Source organism: Heterocephalus glaber, unplaced genomic scaffold (assembly GCF_053883595.1).
Source record: "Heterocephalus glaber isolate CG9 unplaced genomic scaffold, H.glaber_assembly_v1.0 deba00001472, whole genome shotgun sequence".
Taxonomy (NCBI): Eukaryota; Metazoa; Chordata; class Mammalia; order Rodentia; family Bathyergidae; genus Heterocephalus; species Heterocephalus glaber.
The window spans coordinates 51969614-51988350 of record NW_028258315.1 but is presented as its reverse complement, the minus strand read 5'-3'; the positions used below and the strand labels follow the sequence as shown (position 1 = coordinate 51988350).

General features: G+C 37.4%; 1 protein-coding gene across 9 annotated transcripts in view; it reads left to right on the top strand.

Moving 5' to 3' along the window:
• Shq1 (SHQ1, H/ACA ribonucleoprotein assembly factor) overlaps positions 1 to 18737 on the top strand; it is a 113607-nt gene that overhangs the window by 12271 nt on the left and 82599 nt on the right. For 7 of the 9 annotated variants that reach the window (XR_015439498.1, XR_015439499.1, XM_004854211.4 and 4 more), the window contains 4 exons: positions 728 to 850; positions 1558 to 1718; positions 7172 to 7284; positions 14204 to 14331. Coding sequence is in view for 7 of the 9 variants with exons in the window: in XM_004854211.4 (XP_004854268.2) it covers positions 728 to 850; positions 1558 to 1718; positions 7172 to 7284; positions 14204 to 14331 (525 nt within the window). In the remaining 2 variants the exon portion in view is untranslated. The remainder of the gene's footprint in view (positions 1 to 727; positions 851 to 1557; positions 1719 to 7171; positions 7285 to 14203; positions 14332 to 18737) is intronic. The other 2 variants (XM_013075614.3, XM_087182015.1) reach the window with 1 other exon arrangement.

Here is an 18737-nt window from a genome sequence, read left to right as displayed (position 1 = left end):
CTGTTTTCCATTTCTACAAGCCACTGCTTTTCCTTTGTCTCTAGATCTGGAATAAGAGTGCCTTGTGTACTCTTGTGTAATTTATTCAGTGACCATTTATTGACCTCAGTGAACTAGGATAAGGGAGAGAGAGTGGGATAAAAGAGTTCGGTGATTACAGTTTTCACTCATAATGCAGAGTAATTGATATGATAATGAAGTATAGTGAGACTACCATCCTAGCTAGTACGTAATGGTTTTAATTACAAATATGTTACATATTAAAGTAAAATTATTAAATTTTGAAAGTACATGAAGTTTGGGGAGGCTGTACATATGTAAATATTTGGGTTGAGTTATATTTGATATATTGGGATGCAGATCATTGCATGGAAGAGTTAGCATTTAAAGTATATAAGAGTAGTAAATACTGCAGTAGATTTGTAGTAATCTAGATAAGGCTGATAAATCCAGTGAAGTCAAGAAGAGATGTGTACAGATAGAATTGCAGGCTATATACAGACTAAAGGGAGATTATCTTGAGACATCAAAGAAACTCTAGTAGGCCATAATTACTCAGTATTTTGTGTATGTTTAAAACTACTGCTGTGCTCTGAGGGATTGGATATCCCAATTTTCTCCTAAGTCCAGAAATGCATTTTATAAATAATATATATTTGTTAGCTGTATTTGTGAAGTCTTTTGAGTATTTTGATCTATCTAAGCATAAAAGAAATTTATCTTTAAGGAATTTTTACCATTCGACTGCCCAAAGAAACTCCTGGCCAGCATTTTGAAGGGCTGAACATGTTAACTGCTCTTCTGGCACCAAGAAAATCCAGGACAGCTAAACCACTTGTGGAAGAAATAGGTATGTTTATTGTGGTTGGGAGGAAATAAAAATAAAATTACTTGGAATGCTATGTGTTTCTGGAGGAAAGATACTCAGTGGATAGAACTCTGAAGAAAATTCTACAGGTGACAAGATGTGAAGATGCCTCATTTGTTGTTATAATTAAAAAGACATAAATAGCTCTCATGAGCCAGTGGATGAACCACATTTTTGGTCTAATTAAAGCTCTATTTTGTCTTTGGAAAAATATTAGCCTTTTACACTTAAATCAGAAGTATACAATTCAAAGTTATATAACATGAGCACCCATTAGGTCACAAACTGAAATGCTCATTTCCAATACCTTGGATCCCACCTATGTCTTTTTCCCAGTTATTTTGCCCTCTCTCCTTTAAGGTCACCAATACCCTCCCTTTTGTCCATGTTCTTTTTTGTCTGGCTTCTTTCACTCAACAGTATTTTTGTGAGGTAGAAGCCCATCTGCCTTCACTACTATCTACTATTCCATTTTATGAATACTCTACAGTTATTTATATTTCTTGGTATTGACAAACGTTTGAGTTGGTTCCATTTGTTGGCTATCACGAATAGTAGATCTGTGAATATTCCTGTACATGTCTTTAGTGGATATATGCAAGCATTTTTTCCTGTAGTACTTGTTTTTCCCTTAGCTGTACCTAGGAAATTCAGTACTTTTTAAAGAAGAAAATATTTAACACATTTAGGTGCTTCTGAAGTTTCTGAGGAAGTAGTAGAAGATGACGATGAAGAGTTTGACTGGGAAATCGAACAGACCCCCTGCAAAGAGGTACATGAGAGTGCTTTGAATCCACAGTGTCACTATGGATTTGGAAACTTGCGGTCAGGAGTGGTTCAGCGATTGCAGGTATATTGTCTTTTCTGAAAGACTTTGGGTATTTCGGTTTTAATTTTGCTTATACTGGGTAGTTTTTCATAAAAAGTACAAAAGGTGACATATTTAGAGCATATAGCACAGCTCCTTGCGTATAACCATCCCACAGATGTGGATTCCCATCTGTATTGTTGGCTGTTCTGCTTAGACTCACTGTTCTTATAGATGCTCTGATGCTGTCTTTCCCTCATCTGTCAGTACTCTGGATATGAAGTCACCAAAATACAAAGCAAGACCCTCTTTCTGTGCTTTCTGGAAAGCTTTATGTTTTACACTTCTGTGAAATGGAGCTCATGTACTTACCTCTCCTGTTTTATATATAAATGAGGTAGGATTTTCTAGTGAGATTGAAATTGTGTGTTTTATCAAATTTTTCAGATTTTAGTGTACAGTAGGTCTGTTTATTCTTTTTCCTGTATCGGGAATCAAACTCGGGACCTTGTGCTTGTGAGCCAGGTGTGGCGCCACTGAGCTAAATCCTTGGCCCTAGGTCTGTTTATTCTTAATGAAAGCCAAATGAAGATCTCATTTGAATGCTGCTCAAGAAAATTTCAAATTTTGCAACATTTTGGATGTTAGATTTTCCAGTTAGAGATACTCAATCTGTAATAAGATATACAGATATTCCTTGTTTAATGACCAAGCTCTGTTCCTGCAACTAGGTTGCTAAATGAGAAATTGTAATAGTATGTACATTATAATATCCAGAACAAAGAAATGGTCAAAGGAAACTCCAACTTTTATTTGCATAACTCTTACATGCAGTACCATAGTGTATACAGAACATATAACTGCAGTACTGTACCATACAGAACAGTCAGCGAAAATTATGGTACCATATAAAAAAGGTGTACTGTTCAAAGGAAGACACTGAGGCTCTATAAACAGGATACACAGAACTGTATAAAAAAAAGATGGGCTGTAAGTCTAAACAGTGTGCCTCAGTCGTAAGTGTGAACAGTCATTAAACAAGGAATATCTGTATTTGAATCTATCAAGGAAAGGCAAAGGACCTAGGTTTTGGTTCCACTTCTACCTCTGTTTAGATATAAGACACTATGTCAGTTATTTGACCACAAGTAAGTTTTGGGGTTTTTTTGTAATGTGGGGATAAATTTGCTTACCTACTTTATAAGTGTTTTGAAAATTTAAGATGTTACTGCATGGGAGAACTGTGAAGAATAGAATACTGTAAAGATCCCCACCCTTCAAAAGCACAAAATGTATTCAAGATTTCTAACAAGGAACAAAATTGGGATTTACTTAGGAGCAAATAATGGTGGAGATCTACTTCCTTCCAAAGCTTGGCATCTTACTGCTGAATTGTACCCTGCCTGCTCACATTCCCTGGTGAACTCTGAGGTAGTGAGAACAGTGAGTTTTGTCTGCAGCAGGAGCTACAGTGAGTGGATCTCAGTGGTTTAGCCAAGAACTGTTATGTGTCTGTCTGTGTGGGGCTTGCCAGTCTAGAAAAGAGCTGGGAATGAATCGAGACTATAGTAAATGTCACCCAGGCCAAGTACCGATTGTATATTCAGGTTAACAGTGCTTCCTGAGGCCAGGGAACTTGACACCTGGATTCCTGCTGCTGTTTAGGGAAGACAGCCTCTTGAGGGGTTTGCGACACTGTCCAGTGGGTGCTGGAGCACAGTAACAGGAGCTGAGCCTTTTAAGTCATGTTCTTATATCTATTGAAAGATATATGAAGAAATTTAGATTGATTTTAGAAGAATATTGCTATAAAATACTCTTTTTTAAAAAACTGGCACTTAAAAACATAAAAATTGTGCACATTAATAGAATGTTTCATGTTTCTATACATGTGTATGTGAAATACTCTTTATGTCTTTTTGAATGGCTTAATAACATCAAACGCCTAAATTCCCATCAGCCAGCTGAAAAAAATGAAACAAAGTCTTCTTCTTTTAAATGAATGAGCATTGGTTTTCTAAACAATTTGAATGCATATTCCTTCAACCTAAGACAGAGAAAGCTGGACTTGAGAGTGAACTCTAAGGGTTTTGTAATGCAAGTATAGTATACTGCTAGTTGTAGAGGCTTAGCACCCCTTGTATGTAATACTGGGACCCCTGAAAAGTGCTGAAAACTGGAAGTTTGAAAAATACTTAATCTGGTAGCAAAACCATATCTGAATAGATTTAAGTTTTCAGTATGCACTTAGGGTTAATATACAGAATTTTTGCTGTAGAAATAGTCATGTATTTGGGCATTGGGTGCTACCTGAGAATTCTTAGGGGACTAAGTAAAATATTGTACATATCATATTACCTTTATAAACTCCAAATCCTGAAGCTTACCTTGCTTTTGGGAATTTGGATGGCACTGCGCTGAGTGCTGTGTTCCTCAGCGCTGTATCGTCATAGTATCATTACTGTTGTATGTGCTTATTTGACCAGTAGACAAACTGATGGATGTGTATGGTCCTTAAATAAAGTTGTATTTTCTTCCATGAATTAAATTTGAAGGATATGGTGTCCTTGACAACTAGGAAATAACCACACTTTGAGAAACCATGGTTAACCAAGATGCCAAGAATTAAGAGTAGTCTGTCTTTTCAAAGTATTAAGATAGATATATTTTTTGAGATATTATCACACAACTCATGTAATTGGTATTACTTGTAGAGTTCTTTTGCATTTATAACTACTCTGTGGCAGTAATACTAGGTGGTTAAAAATAAAAAAGGGTGTGGGGGTGTGGCTTGGTGTGAAGGCCCTTGGTTCAGTCCCAGTATGGGGTGAGGGGTAGAGTGTCCATTTTCTCAAATACAGTGTTTTCTCTCAAGTTTAGTTTCTCAAGTTTAGTTTCTCCAGTTCTGTTTTTGGATGAGAAAAATAAATCCATCAAGTTTTATTCATTACTCATAATTTAGCAGTGCTTTTACAGCCTTACCCCCACCTTAAATGAAAAATGGTTTTATTTTTTAGATGATAAAAGAAATATAGATTCTTTATAAATTCAAAGAAAGTAAAATGTCATCCATAATTCCAACACCTAGGTATTTTGTCTTCCTTCAGTAATTTGACCTTCTAAAAGGGGAATAGTAAAGGGATCTCAAATAATCAGGATATGTTATATACATGTACCAACTCTGCAAATTGAGTATTCCAAACATACACTAATAAAAAATGGGGGATGTAGTCTTTCCTACTTTTTCCCATTCTGGCCTTTTAAGCAGGTTTGTGAACTTCTGTTTTTTATACTGGTTATGAGGAGACAATAAAAATATTTTTGCAGAAACATTTTTAACCACCCCCATACACATGTAGAGACACCCCCTTTTTTCTTTTCTTTCTGAAATTCTTGCCAGCCAGCAGGGTGCCTTTGGAAAATTGCCCTGGCTGCTGAAAGTCATGGCTGCACAAGCTTTGGCTCCGGTGGCTGCCAGCAGCCACAATCCTAGAGTCTCCGGGTGCCAATCCAGCAAGCTCCTGGGAGACCTCTGTTGCCAACAGCTGTAGGACGCCAGGCTTGCTGGCCCTTTCCTTCCCCTAGCTGCACCGGGATGGGCGGTCTTTGTTTCTAGCATATACACTGGCCAGATGTGCGCACAATTCTTCATTTTCTGTCTGGAGTAGCTCTGCCTTATCTATGGCTAAACATACATAAGCCTGATTTAAATCCTCCATGACCTTTACTTGGCAGTGCCCGTCTTTAAAGAGCTAAGTTAGCAATTCTTTCCAGAAAAAAAAAAAAGGAATCCTTTTTTCCTTCTTTAGTTTAACATTCTCATCCTCTCTTCTTCTTTCCCTTTGGTTGATTGATACCTTAGACTTACAGATTCCAAACTAACTTTACTTTTTAGTTTGCTTCATTTTGCTTTTAGGGCTCAGCATGAGCAGGACCTCTGTGTGCAATTTATGTAGAGCAAGCCTGGGCAGGATTTGTACTGCTGTGAACAGTCATGTGCCATCATATACCTGTAACATGACTGTACATGGAGCCCCAAAGTCAGGAGACCAGAGGAGAGAGGAAAGGGGGAAAGTAGAGCTGTTTTCTTATTGGTCAGTTTTCCTTTCAATAAGTGCAGGGACCTTTGTATGTGTTCATCATGGCCCTCCAGCACCCAGAACAGTGCCTAGCCCATGGCAGGCCCTCACATGCTATTTGTTGATTAACAAGACAGCAATCATGCAAATAACAAATAAATGACAGGTAGTGACAGGTGAAGAAAAAGGATGGACTGCCATGACAAACGGGGAGGGTACTGCTTGGCTTAGGATGCTCAGAAAAGGCCCTTTTGAGGACAGGACATTTGCACTGAGTTCTGCATGCTGAGAACAGGCACAGTAAAGTGGAAAGGCCCAGAGTAGGAGACTGAATTGGTGTATTCCAGACTGGAAAGGAGTCTAGCATGTGGCTTGAGTGTATTTGAGTCAGCAAGGGAAGGGTGACATGAGATTGAAAGGCAAGACAGGTTAGCTGATGTGGAACTGTGTAAAAAGTCTAGGTTTATGCTTGTGGTTATGTGAGTCCATTTATTCTCTGAACTGTAAAATTATCTACCAAGACTCATTAATTATACTTTATTTATGGCCTCATGTCTGGTGCAGGTGAAATAATGAAGCAGAACATTTAGATTTCTATCCTTCCTTTTTAATTGCCCCTAACAAGTAACGAAACTGAAGCAGAGGGAGGAAAGCCAAGGAGCATGGAGCAGCAGTGCTTCAGAGTTCTGATCAAAAGAATTAAGACCATGTGGTATCCTAGACAGTTTTCCTAATACACACCTATTCTTTAGGATTCCTCTTGGAGAACATGCTATGTATTAATATTTGTGTATCTCAGTAAAGACAATTATAGTAAAGTTGAAAGTTTCAAATGAAAAGCCATATACATCAAAATTGCCCACAAAACTCCCTAAGTAGAATGTATGGTTTTGCTTTTATAGTCTTATATGGTAATTGGGACCAGCTGAGCTTGACTATTGAAAGAAAAAGTCTATGTGTAAATGTCTGATCTTTAAACTGCTCTGCCTTTATTAGCTTTCAGATCTTTAGGGAGAATTAATTGTTCTTGCTTGCTTACATTCTGCTTTTTATGTTAAACTTTTATAACCTTAATATTTGTTCATTAGTTAGTTTGTTGCAAGGATTAAATGAGATATAATCTATGTGAAGATTGCTAACAGGGCTTAGGGCAGTGATGGTGAACCTTTTGGAGCTTTCAATGATACAGACAGCCTGCTGCAGCGTGTGGGCCATAGGTTCACCACCCCTGGTCTAGGGAATAGTAGGTGCTTAATAAGCAGTTCCTGGTTTTGAATCTAAATGCCATAGATGGTACCATGGTTTACTGACCAGTTAGATTCTTCATGTGCTTTGACTTTTTTTTCTTGGCCACGTTTGAGTTTTCAATGCTAAATGTAGGTAGCAATTATTCTTTCTTTTTCTGGGTGCTCCTAGGATGAATTAAGTGAAGTTATTGATATTAAGAATCCAGATTTCACCCCTGCAGCTGAACGAAGGCAGAAACGCCTCGCTGCTGAGCTGGCCAAATTTGATCCTGATCATTATCTGTGAGTATTGAGGTTTTTGAGGATTAAATGATTTACTTGACATTTATTCAAAAAAGTTTTGAGTGTCTTTAACATGGGCGTGTGCATTTTGGTTCTTAGAAATTAGAGATGGCTCAAAACCTTAGTTGACATTTGAGGTAACTTTGTGTGATACCTTTGTGATCTTAGTAAGTATTGCTCCCTAGTTGTTCATCCGAGCAGCAGAGAACAAGTCTAATATACTTTTTGAGCTTTTTCTCACCAGGCTTAGACACAAGACTAAATTTGTGAGATTACTTACACTTTTTTTAAGTAGGCTTTTTTGGTAATTAATGGTATACATAAATGGGAGAATGTCTCTGTTTCCTAAGATTTTGAATCTACATGTGCTTTATTTCTTCTTATCCAGGGTCTTCTAACACTTTCATCCACTAGCACCTGTAATCAGCGATCTGTTTCAAAAAATTATCCTGTGTGGTAGATTATATTTAGAATCTTAATTTTGAGTTTTTTGTATTTCCCGCTTGCATTAGTTATGTCTTTAGCTAGACTGTGTCTCTGTGAGCATTATATATGCATATGGATCTTATCTAATTAATGATCGCTTGAGTGATTGTCATATCTCTCACTGGGGGTGATAGCAGCACTTCTTCACATTGTCACCTGGCCTCTCTTGGTACATGGTTGTCCTAGGATGTGTGAAGAATGGTTGTTGTATATTGGTGTAGACATCACTTCTTATTCTTGACAAGCTCTGGGCCAACAATTTCTAAACTGTTACATATGGAACTCTAGTCATCACTTGCCCTTCTGTTTGTCAAGTGCTTTCAGCTTATCAAGTGCTCTCGAGATTAATTCAGTTTTTACAACAGATGAGGAAAGGAGGTTAAGGGACTTGACCAAGGTCACAGTAGTACTGAGTGACTGGGCCAGGCCTTGAAAAGAGTCTCTCCACTTGTCATTTTGTATTTCCTTTTTATGTACACTATTTCAGTTTAACTGCTGTTGCTCTTGTGATTAACATTCTTTCTCCTGTGACACAGTGGGATACTAATTGGAATGGCAGAAATATATCTTGTGATGTCCAAATGGAATGAATGATAAATGGTTGAACTGTTCAACATCCTAAGGGAAACTGGGTATGAGCAGGGTATGTTACATTCTGGAGGACATCTGAGAGATTTAGCTCCATTTACATTGCCATTTCTAATTACCTTTATCTATCCAATTGTGATTTTAAAGGTCCACTGAAGAGTAATTTGAAGAAACCCATTTAAAATCAGCCGAATATTTAAAGTAGAAATTTCATTGTCAGCAAATTTCTCAGTCTAGCATGAAAACAGAATGAGCTTTACAACATTGAAAATTCAAGTGGGAGGGAGCTTAATTAGAAGAACTGCTTATCTCTTCTAAAACTAGAAGAATAAGTCTATGGTCTGAGAGAATTAGAAAATTGAAATTTATAGTTGGCAGTATGATATTATAAGTAGCTCTTAATTTCTTTTCGATCTTTTGTGTTTCTTTATCCAGCAGCTCATTTTCTTTAATGGTATGCATGAAATGTTCTTTCTGTTGCTCCAGGAGTAGTTCTTAACAGGAGTGGCTTAAATTTACTTACAATCTAGGTCAGGAGAGCAGGTTCTTTGTGACTTTTCTTTTAGAAATAAGACTTTGGCTCATTGTAATTTTTATGGAACCCATTGAACTATATCCCCGATCCTTTAAAAAATTTTTTTATTTTAAGGCAAAGTCTCACTAAGTTTCCCAGGGGAGTCTTGAACTTGTAATCCTCCTGCTTCAACCCCCACAGTAGCTGGAATTACAAGCATGTGGTACTGTACCTAGCCATTACTCATTGTTTGTAATAATTAACTGACTGACTCACCCAAATGTATTAGTATTAGATAGACCACAAACAAAGTTCTGTTAAGTTTTCAATAAAAAACTTTTTAGCTCAGTGCTTCTTTAGTTAGTGGTTAACACAGTGGAAAAAAGGGTTCACTTTAAATTCCTTATAGTCTACCATGTAGGTAATCCGTACTATTTATTATCTCATACATTTACATATATCTGATATTCACATGTAGCACTAATATATATTACATTAGTGTAATATGTCCCCTATTTTTAAGTTGTTTGATCTGTCTTTACAAATCGTGAATCTCATGTTAGATTTTTGGGGACTCAATACTAATTTTTATTTCAGCCTAAGCAGACCACAGTGAGGTAAATTGATTGTGAAGAAAAGTTTGACTGCAAATGTAACAGACTTTGGATTATTACTGTTTTAGAAAACCTTTTTGTAAAACTGAATATAAATGTGATGTAATTTATTTTGTTTGGCTATGTTTTGTAGCCCAGCACAGGACTAGGCATATAATAGATGACTCCTAAGCATTTATTGTTCTGATTATCCATTTCTTGTGACTTATAATTCCTTTTGGATGTCATTTTTACACTAAAATATGTTGACAGCATCTTGAAGTATTCCTTTTTAATTGTTCTCTTTTTGTTTATAGCAAGGTTTTTGTGTTTCTCTGAGAGTGGTGGCTTATTTCCTTCCCCTATTTTTTTTAATTGTTGGCATTATTTTTTTACTTAGCTAATTTATAAATTTTTGCCTTTTTATTTAGGAGAAAGCAGAATTTAATCATTACTGCAACATTCTGTGAGATAAAAGGTACAAAATGATCATATCCATTTGGGATGCCATTTTGAATTGTGATTATTTTTCATTCTAAATGTATTTATTATCGAAGATAGTATATCTATCAGGCTTTTGAATGTGTTGAGTAGATCTCAAGACATGAGTAGTAATTGGGAGGCTGGAAGGAGTATCACATGCTTCAAGGTGCTTTTCTATCAAAACGCCAAGCATAGGCAAAAAGCATTAGAATAAAATGTCATAGACTTGTTTTTTGGTTTATGCATTTATTTGTTCAGCTAGTATTTGTCTGAATGAACCATGTGCTAGGTGGTGCTACGGATGCCTAGGATACCAAGGTGTGTACATCCTGATATCTATAGGGCTTATGTTCTAGTAGGGGATGTAGGTGATATTTCTGTTGTGATAAGTACTGTGAAGAAAAAGCAGATTGAGGGTTTAGAGAGTGACTGCATATCCACAAGCTCTTCTATTTCAGCATGTCCAAAATTGAACTCATCATTTTACCTCTAATGTTGTCCTGAATTTTCTCACTTGGTTGAGTGCCCCATTTTTCACCCCAGTCACCTAGGTTAAATGCAGAGATTCATCTTTGACTTCTTTCTCATCCCACACATTCAATTTGTCTGAAGTTGTACCATTTATCTCTGTATTATTTCTTTCACTCCATCTATTTCTGGCCCTCATCTGTGTCTGGCTTATTGTAGTTCTCTTCTACCTGCCTAACTGCCATCTCTCCTGCCAGTTTGAGCTTCTTGAAATCCATCAACCATAAAGCTACCAACATAATGGCTGATATTCATACTTGGTGCTCTTTTACTTAAAGCATAAGCCTCTCACTTCTTGGCATGACGTAGAAAGTTCTGTTATCTGGACCCTGCCTATCTTTGTTGCTTCATTTTTATCACTCCTGCCCATGTTCTATACAATGACATTAATGAAAATCTGCATTTTTCTGTCTGTACCCTACTGGTTCTCGTATAGTACCTTTACTTCTGGTGTCCTTTTGCCAGCTAGCTCTTCCCTGGCCCCTTTGCCTGAGTAAGTTTTACTTACTCTTTGAGACTGAACTCATCCTCCTCACAGACCCTCTCCGGTGCTCCCCTGGTCCTCATGGAACTTGTGTTGTTTTTATCACATTTTCTTACAATGTTCTTTTTTGTATCCATGGTTCCCATTAAACTGTGGAGTCCTTATAGCAAGTGGGTCTTATTAATCTTTTATCCCCTCCATACTGCATGTTGAGGACATTCATTCAGTGCCTTTTGAATTAATAGTGTTTAAAAACTTGAAAATAATTTATTTTGGGAAATATAACATTAGTCAGCCTTAAATCTTATTTGTGAAATTCTTATTTTGTGGACAATGTAAAGAATAAGCCATTGCAGTTTAGAATACTGAAATGGGATCAGTGAAGTATTATTCACAATAATCAGTTAAGCATTTCAGAATGTTTTAGAGATTGAATTAGGAGGTGGAGTTGGTAGGAATGCTGTTCTACCTGGCCAGTTTGATATTTTTCTCATCGTGCTATCCTGGGGGAAGAGGCAGCAGGAGCTTTTCAGGTGGGCTTCTTTGCCCTTGCCTTATGTATCCTCAGGCTCCTGTATCCAGGACCCTTTTCTGTCACTATGCCACTTCTTCCTGGGGCATGCTGTCCTCCTCCTTGGTCTGAATGGTCAGATGAATCTAAGGTCTGTCACTTAATCATCAGACTTGTATGTCCAGCTACCTATTGGACTGGACAGGTTTCTGTATGCTCCAAAAGACCTATGTCCTCCACCTCATTCTGACCCAAGCAGGAAGTGTTATCTCTTCCTCGTGGTTCTTAGCTTACTGTGTCCCTGTCTTGGTGAAGACATTGTAACCCACTGAGTTGTCTTGGTCAGAGTCCTGAGCATCACCCTTAATTCCACCAGCTTGTCAACCCTCCTTTCCTGAAGGAGCTAGCTTCTAAATACAGGTCAGATTTATCCACTTTACTGTATGTCTACTGCCACTCTCCTGTTCTAAGCCACTGTTGTGTTTGCTTCTTCATGTTTGTCCTTTTAAGATGTCATCCCCCTATGTAAAAGCTTTTAAGTGCTCAGTTGTTTATCACAGGTTATTATTTTCAGCCTCTCAGCAGTTTTTTCTTAAATATGTAGCCTTGTTTCCTGGACTTTGCTGTTCTTTCAGCCTGAAACACTCTCTCCTACCCCCTTAATTTGCTTAACTCTTAATTATTCGGCTACTAGCCTGTATCGTTTCTTCCAGGGCCCTTGCCTGCCATCATCCCAGTTATATTTTGTCACAGGATCTTATACTGCTGTGTCATAACATAATGCAGTATGTAAGGACTTGACTCTCCCATGGAACTATAAGTTCTGTGGGGGCCAGGACAGTCTGCATCTTGTCAGCAGTGGCTTCCCAGGGCCTAAAAGTCAAGACATGTTGAATGAATGTTTTTCTTTTAGCTTTTTAGCCACTTACTGTCATTGCTTATTCTGTTTGAAATTAATTTCCTGCAAAAAGCTCGGATTTGTGGATGAATCTATAATAGAAACTCTGAATTTACCTTCACTTTAAGAAAAAGAGATAGCGATAGTTTATAAAGCAACTGCTTTATCCTAGTCTTGTATTCCTTGTATACCTAACAAGAATGAATATTGAGAATTCTCATTTGAAGGTGTTAGCTGCTTGCTAAATATGTACTTTATTTCCTCGTGCATAAAAATGAAATATATGTGTAAAGAGCTTAGATTCTGGAGCTGGGTGTGGTGACACATGCCTCTAGTCCAGCCAACTACCCAAGAGGCTAAGACGAGAGGTTTAAGGCTGAGCAGTTTAGTGAGACCTTATCTAAAATTAAAAAGTGGTTGGAGGTCTAGCTCAGTGATAGAGTGGTTGCCTAGCATGAGGCAGGAGGCCATGGGTTCCATCTTCAGCATTAGTCAATCAGTGTGAAAATAAAATGAAAGAGCTTGGATTCTGGAGTAAGGCTTAAGTGGGTCCACTTCTAGACCACACTTCTTCCTGATTCCAAGACTTGGCCAAGATACATTAAAATGAGGATTTTAATGGTACCACCCAGAGGTGAGAAGGAGGGTTGGAGAAGAGGAAGGAAAAAATATTAAGATGTGTTCTATACATGTACCAACTCTCCATGATGAATGTAATCATTATGTACTACAAACAATGTACTAATAAAATAAAAATTTTTTAAAATTTACGTTGTATAAATTTAAAAAATATAGTGTTACAGACACCCCTTTGCACCCTGGTGGCAATATGAGGAGTCAAAAAAATAGAAAGGATGCAAAACAGTGCAGTGTCTGAAACAAAGAACTCCAGCAAGTTATCTTTGATTTTTCTAATTTGAAAAATATTTCAGTATTTCAGGTGAAAGAAGAGAAAGTAAAGTCATAAAACGTCAGTTAGAAAATTAAATTTGTGAAGGCAACCAATTCATTGAGATTCCAGTTAACTGAGGTATAAATGAAATTTTTACCATAAATTGTGCCTTGTCATACTCTTTTTCCAAGAATACCAATTTCTGATCTTGAACACAAGATAGTGAAATTTCTGAATATTTGTCCTCCAAGAGTGAGAGGTATAGTTTGAAAGTATTAAAACAGAGAATGAAGCTGAGAAACATTAGTTTTTCTGTTCTCTCTTTTACAGTAGTTTAATATGAAGAAACTCTTAAGATTAGCATAGTTAAATGAAATAACTTTTGTTTTAGTATAAGTATTGGTACACATGTTAAAAGTGGTAGGTGTGTGTGTGTGTGTGTGTGTGTGTGTGTGTGTGTGTAGCCTTCTGTAGCTCCTTTTGGTGATGCAGTGTCCTGAATTTCCTAGTCATTTGTTTATTTTTCTTCAGTGGTGGATTTGGAAGATCTTCCCTTTATTTGTAACCTTAGCAAAATTGGTGGTGCTAGCAAATGTAACGCAAGTGTCAGGTTTCAGTTCAGTGTGTGTTCAGATTCACCTCACTTATTCTACTCCACTAACTGTAGGATGGGACCTCAGGGAAAGACTGGTCTTCTGTGTACCCTCTAGTTAAAGAGATCATAAACGTCAAATACCCCTTTCATTAGATGATGCTTCTTGTTTTATGGGGATTAGTAACCACAAAGAAAGTAAACCCACTGCTCAGATGTTCCTGGAAATGTACTTTGAATTAATAATCTATATTTTTAGTGTGAATGTAATGAGTTAAGATAAAGTTTTAAAAAATTAAAACCAGACTAATTCAGTGTAACAAGCCCATGCATAATTTTTTTCTCTCCAGAGCTGACTTTTTTGAAGATGAGGCAACTGAACAGATTTTGAAGTACAGTCCTTGGTGGAATGATACATATTCCAAAATGCTGGCCTCATTGGAAGACAGTCAGGAGCAAGAACTTCATGCTGTATTAGGTAAGAAACTCAGAATTAGGGTCATTATTTAATTTTAAAATCTCATGCTGTACCAAGCTTACTACCTTCCCTATTATTAAGCATATGATTTTAATTGCTTCACAATATGAAAATATAATATTGGGTGGCTAATTTTGGAAATGAGTTTTTCATCCTTGACTGAAAAATACTAAATCATTTTACTTTTATGGGTTGGAAAACGTGTGTGTGTGTGTGTGTGTGTGTGTGTGTGTGTGTGTGTGTGTGTGTGTATTTGGGGGGCTAGGAAATATTGAATCCATTAATCTATTTTTATTCTTTTTTCAATTTTTATCTTTTATTAGTACATGTTGTTTGCAGTATGTAGTGATCACCTTCCTCGTAGGGAGTCGGTACAGGTACATAACACATCTCACTTCTTATTTCATCCCCTTCTTCTCTCCCTCCCCCACCTCCACCTCTTGGCCCCTTTCCTTTCTGCATCTGTCTCCCTCTATTTTGCTATTTAGATTTAAGCATGTATGTCTGATTTATTTCACCTAACATCATAGTTTCAAGGTACATCCATTTTAGTTCTTTTGAAGTAAATTTTCCTTTAGAACCATTGGAGTCCTTTTAACATTTGTTTATTCAATTTTAGTACATTCAGGGATATTAATATATAGGACGTTTGTAGTTTTCAAATAATCCGGTTGAGAGGGATGAGCATTCTGCTGTGGTAGGGACATTTGAGTATCATGTTGGTGGGAAAAGACCAGTTCTCGTTCCCTGTCTCTGTTGAACGAATTTAATATGGCCTCTTCAGTTTTTTATAAGCAGTTTTATGAGGAAGCTGGACTGGCTGTCCTCGTATCCGTGCCCTTCAGAGATTGGGTAGGCCAGCTTGTCCCAGTGAAAACTGAGCCTGGGGATTTCATGAGGCACAAATGGCTGTGCCATACTTTACATTAAGGGTCCTTTCTTGGGTGCTTGTGGTATTACCACCTTCTTTGAGTGTGAGATGGCATCTTAAGTCATACCCGTTTCAGATGGATCAGGAATAAAAGTCCTATGTTGACATATTTGACTTTTGTTTATATAGTAAAAATAAAATTTCACTGTTTAAATGAAAAGAATATTGCTACTGTAATCTTATAGAAAATAGATGATTGGCTCTGTTGCGTAATAGAAACTCTTGATATATTTATTGTTTTCAGCAAACCCTGGGTTTATATTTAAGAAGCTTTCAGAAAATTTCCACATAACATTGGCAAATTTTCAGATACAGAATTGCCAACATAATTTATGTAATTAACTATTTATGGCATGTAGACCTCAGAAAGCTTCTATAAACTAGAATCATAAAGGATATCAAGTAATCTGAATCAGTTTCCCCAATTTTTGTACAGTATTTTAATGAAGTAGTGTGGGAGGAAATTAGTAGTTGTGTAGTTGAGTTTTCTGTCCACCAGGGTGAGCTAGTTGCCCCCCAAAATCAAAAGAAGGCATTACCTTTGATTTAAATTCTAACTGTCCCTCCTTTGATAAATGCGACCTTGTTCTGGGTCCAGTTTTCTGTGTCAGCAGTGCTTTGAGCTACTTCTCTCTGTAATTTTAACAGGAAATTAAGCCAGTGGTCCATCCTTTTAACTGCTGGCTCTGCCGACCTTTCATCTGACCCATAGCTTGTCATCAGGCTGTGCTTCAGGCAGATTTGTAGTCTGCTAGTCCATTGTGGTGATTCATTCTAAAAGGCACCTTTAAAAACAGCAAGGGCATGTGATATAAGGTAGGTGAACCTGAGCTGTATTGACCAGAAAGTGCTTTCTCAAATATGCCAACTATAGGGTTAAGAATAGGATATAAGCTAAGTATTGGGCTCCACCACACACTAATGATGTGATCTTGCAAGTTCGGGTGTCTGTGGAAATTCTACACATGCCTTAGAGTTAGCATGAGGATTGAATGAGATTGAATGTATGTAAAATTCTTAGTGTATTGTGAATGTTAGGAATTATTACTAGAATAAAATCAGTGGTAAGAGAGCCAGATATCAAGTGGCTTCTCTGTGAAATGATCTTTTCTGAACATTTTTACAAGACTTTAACGGAAAGTTCTTTCTGTCATTTTTTTCTTACTGTTTGAGACACCTAGAATTTGAGGAATATGTTGAACTAGGTAGGATAAAATATGAGAGAAAAGAAATTAATCAAGAAGCAAGGCTTGAAATTCTCCTTACCCAAGGTCCATGTACTACCTCCCCCTTCTCCTCCTTTGTCCTCTGGGTCTCTGGCCTTTGTCCTCTTTATATCAAAGCAGTGAGATGTTACCTCGTGAACAGTGCAGGTGAAAGGTGCACTTTTGATTCACCCTTTGTCATAAATATTCACCTTCATCATTTCAAATTTCAGATAAGCTTTAGGCGGTAAACTTTGCTGTGGTCTTAGCTTGGATTTTGATTGTTGTCATATTCATCACAGTCTGGAGTTATAGCCAGGAGACTTTTATTAATGTCTGGAGCTTTGTAGTGACCCAGATTCTCCTCCCCATAGGCTTGTGAATGGCAGTATTAAATGATGTGCTCCTTCAGAGCACTAGGTTCATGAGGATGGACTCACCACATTTCCCATGTTGAATTTCAGTGGTTAGTCTCAGCCCAAGAGTCTTGGCACATAATTGCTTGTTATGATAGCACTTAACATTCATAGTCATTGAACTTCCTAGCGGGGACATCCTGTGGCACCAGCAAGCCCATCAGTGTTGGTAGAGATAACTATCAGTGTCAGCTTTAAAAGCCGTAGCACTGTGTGGCTGCCCAGTTAGGCTGAAGATTTGAACGTAACACATTTTCTTCTGGTTCTCTTGATCTGTTTCTAGTAACTGTACACTATAATAGACAGATAGGCTTTACTCTATCTGAGTGGAGTCAGATTGTGGATGATTGAATTGTTGGCCAGACTAGACAGGGGTGTTGGGGAGAGGGATTTAGAGAGGAAGGAAAGATTTAAAAGTCAAAATTAGGAAAGTTTGGGAGAAAAAATGTTCACCTCACCAACATCTTTCAATTTTTTTTTTTTTTTTGGTACTGGGGATTGAACTCGGGTCCTTGTGCTTGTGATGACATCTTTCAATTTTGATGGGAGTTCCTTTGCAGACCCCAGATCTATTGGTGGATTATTAATGTCGGGAAGTGATCTTGGGATATTTGCTTCAAAATGCTAGGGCACCAGTTTCCTCCTCAAATATATTGAGCTTTCAGCTAGCTTTCGTTTCATTATAGATTATTTTTAGAAGTATAATTAACTGAAATTGTTGTGAACTGTATAGCAAAACTGCTCTGAGTGTAGCTAAGTTGTACGAATGTTACTCATGGTGGCAGTCATCCATGCATTGTTGGCACTGCATCTGTAGGTATTTCCAGTACTGCTAAGCAGTTGTGTGGAGACCTCCCCAAGTTCCTTTTTGGGTGATGTGATTTACAGCTCTACTAAGAATGACCTTAGGGAGCTTAGATTTTATTTCTCTAGTGATTTCATGGTTTGTTATTTATCCTCTGTATTTCTTCACTTGAATTTTAGATTATAACTGTATTTATGTATTATTAATGAGCTAAGTAGGCCAAAATGGAACTTAAAAATGCTCAGGAAAAGTTGATTGTGTTATGATTTAGATCTAAAATATCCTTCAAAAGTCTCAAATTTGGAGGTTAGGCCCAGGGGTGGGTCACTGGGGGCAAAACTAGGAAGGGTATATTCCTGTCCTTAGCTCCTCCATTCTCTCTTTGGTTCCTGGCTGCCATCATATGAGTGACTTTCTTCCACCATACTCTTCCTCCATGCTGTTTTTGCCTTGGTGCGTGCCAACCATGAACTGAACTAAAATAGAATCTCCTCCTTGAAGTTGTAGGTGTTGGATATTTTGTGAGCCAAAATAAACTTCTCCCCTTTGAAGCTGTAGATGCTCAATGGCAGGAAAGTGACTAATACAATTGGTATTTCAAGGAAAACCTAGAGACACCTAGCATCCAAGAATTCAGAAGAGTACGGTCAAGTAGGCTATTCTTATGTTATTCAGTCATTGAATGCAATGTATAATATGAGGACACCCTTGCATGGGAGGATTGTAACATCAGGACTTGCAGTGCTCAGGTTGACTTTTTCAAGTCAATAAACATACATAGGTATGATTACTTAAAGAGTGAAGACAAAAACACATAGAAGAGTTGATGTGTTGTTAAATGGTTCCTGGCACACTTACTTTGAGATTCAGAATTATGGGAAAGCAGAGCTCTTTATTAGTCAACCAGGATATAAAGGCTTTTCTCTAGTGAGATAAAATTATCATGAACACCTGGCACTTTCCTATAAAATAAATTAATGTCTGAAAAACTATGCTTAAGGGAATACTGCCTCAAATCTTGTTAAATCCAGGGGGTCAGGAAAATACTT